At 56.3% G+C, this 2,446-nt stretch overlaps 1 protein-coding gene across 1 annotated transcript; it reads left to right on the top strand.

The window, feature by feature from the left end:
* The first annotated feature begins 954 nt into the window (after positions 1 to 954).
* On the top strand, positions 955 to 2,446 carry LOC108158163 (segmentation protein even-skipped). Its single transcript, XM_017290386.2, has 2 exons — positions 955 to 1,222; positions 1,293 to 2,446. The coding sequence occupies exons 1-2, from the start codon at positions 1,090 to 1,092 to the stop codon at positions 2,243 to 2,245; spliced, it is 1,086 nt and encodes a 361-aa protein (XP_017145875.1). The 5' UTR covers positions 955 to 1,089; the 3' UTR covers positions 2,246 to 2,446.

Here is a 2,446-nt window from a genome sequence, read left to right as displayed (position 1 = left end):
AGAAACTTTTCAAATTAAGTTCCGACCCGCCGCCCCCGCCCCCCGAAATCGTGCTCCATTATCATAGATATACTGCCTGGAAAATGGTAATGCGAATCCCCCTCCACCCGTGCCCACCCAACGCTGGTGGGTGGTGTGGTGTGGTGTGGCAAGTGTGAGGCCGTTAAACGTGCTGCATTATATTAAGACTTCATAAAAGAGCAAATAATTCGCTGGGCAAGCATCGATCGATAAATGCTATACCCACTACTACTATGTACCCCCGTGAACAAGTATGTACATGGCTATGGCTGGCATCCATGTACATATGTATGTACATAATAGGAGTTGGTGAAAGCAACCAACCACCCTACCATCCTGTACTCTCTTCCTTACTCCTTACTCCTGGGTCCGTCCGTACTTCGTACTCCGTACTGCTGGGCAGCATTATACCATATCATACTTGATGAAGCCGATAAAGTCGCATTATTAAGGGGGCACCTCACGTCTCGCTCGCTCTGGGGCGTCCGCCTGCTTGCGGACAAGCGAAACAAAAGATTCGCTCATCCGCTATGAATACCAAATTCCTCTCTCTTGCCGTGCACACAAAGAGAGAGAGATGGAGAGAGAGAGAGAGCGAGCGAGCGAGCGAGCTCCATGATAACTTGATTATGTTCTCCGCCTGTCCGCCCCCCGCTTGGCATCCTATTTTTTGTGCCCTCCCTTTTGTTCCGGCATCGTAATTGCCTTCATCGTCGCATAATTGTCAGCCAGCAGCAGCAGCAGCACCAGCACCAGCACCAGAGACTCTCTCAGCAGCAGCGACTCTCTCAAAGCACCGCAAGATTAGCACCCTCATCTGCTGTCCCGCTCGAGCGCCTGGCTGCCTGCTTTGATTGGCTGCAGTGCAGTGCCTGGGCGACGGCGGCCATTGCAGGCACGGGCGCAGAGGTATATAAGGGCCGCGGGGTGGCCGAGAGAGGCACATTCGAACTGTGACCGTCGCACAGTCCAGACACACTCGATCCGCTCCGAAAAGAGAACCGCAGTTTCCAGTTCTTAGAGACAACGCCCTCACCAGCACATCAACATCCAAACAACACATCAGCCATGCACGGATACCGAACATACAACATGGAGAATCACCATCACGACTCCAATGCCGTGGACCAGAAGCCGCTCGTGGTCGACCTCATGGCCACGCAATACGGCAAACCCCAGACGCCGCCGCCTTCTCCAAATGGTAGGTTTCCGCAAAGCCCAATGGACACATTCGACAGATTAATAACCCAGTCTTTTCCCTCTTCTTGCAGAGTGCCTCTCCAGTCCGGACAACTCGCTGAACGGCAGCCGCAACTCCGAGATTCCCGCTGATCCGTCGGTTCGACGCTACCGAACCGCCTTCACACGCGATCAGCTTGGACGTCTCGAGAAGGAGTTCTACAAGGAAAACTACGTGTCCCGCCCGCGTCGCTGCGAGCTTGCTGCCCAGCTCAACCTGCCGGAATCCACCATCAAGGTGTGGTTCCAGAACCGTCGCATGAAGGACAAGCGCCAGCGCATCGCCGTCGCCTGGCCCTACGCCGCCGTTTACTCCGACCCCGCTTTCGCCGCTTCCATCCTGCAAGCGGCTGCCAATAGCGTGGGCATGCCCTATCCCCCATACGCCGCTGCCGCCGCAGCTGCCGCCTCCAATCCGATGCTTCCCACGATGGCAGCGATGCCCTCGATGCAGTCCATGCAGTCGATGCAGCAGATGCAGTCCATGCAGTCCATGCAGTCGATGCAGGTCCCCGTCGGAGGGCACGCACCCTCGCCGTACGGACAATACCGCTACAGTCCGTACCACATTCCCGCCCGCCCGCACCACGCGCCGCACATGCACCCACACGGGATGATGGGAGCTGCCGCCGCCTCCTCTGCGATGGGATATCCTGGAGCAGCCATTGCCGCCGCCATGCCCTCTGCCTCCTGCTACGCGGCCCTCACGGTACCCAAGACACAGACACCGCCGCTGGATCTGCAGTCCTCCTCCTCGCCGCACTCCTCCACCCTCTCGCTCAGCCCCGTCGGCTCGGACCACACCAAGGTGTTCGACCGAAGCCCCGTTCCGGCGACTGCGACTACCACCACCACCAGCCCACTGCCAGCTCCTGGTCTCCTGATGACCAGCGCCAAGCGTCCTGCCTCTGAGATGTCGCCACCGACGACGGTGCTGGCGGAGCCCAAGCCTAAGCTCTTCAAACCCTACAAGACTGAGGCGTAGGCATGTCCTCCTCCCCCGCTCCCTCAAAGGATTGTACAAATTAGCCTTAGAATGTCCATCCACCCTCCACCCCCCTCCCAAATCCTATTTATTGAATGCCCCTCTGGATGGATGATATGATATTGTAATCTATAGTTGAATATTAGTGCTTAAGTTCCAACACGAAATCAAAAATAAATCTACAAAACATTCGAAATTATA

This window comes from Drosophila miranda, chromosome 3 (genome assembly GCF_003369915.1).
Source record: "Drosophila miranda strain MSH22 chromosome 3, D.miranda_PacBio2.1, whole genome shotgun sequence".
NCBI lineage: Eukaryota > Metazoa > Arthropoda > Insecta > Diptera > Drosophilidae > Drosophila > Drosophila miranda.
The sequence above is the reverse complement of the archived record's forward strand: the minus strand, read 5'-3'. Positions and strand labels throughout refer to the sequence as shown.

Excerpts from the sequence above, each read along its gene's own strand:
- LOC108158163 (XM_017290386.2), top strand. The coding sequence starts at position 1,090 with ATGCACGGATACCGAACATACAACATGGAGAATCACCATCACGACTCC. Across the intron at positions 1,223-1,292 it reads GCCGCCGCCTTCTCCAAATG|AGTGCCTCTCCAGTCCGGAC; the intron begins GTAGGTTTCCGC and ends CTCTTCTTGCAG.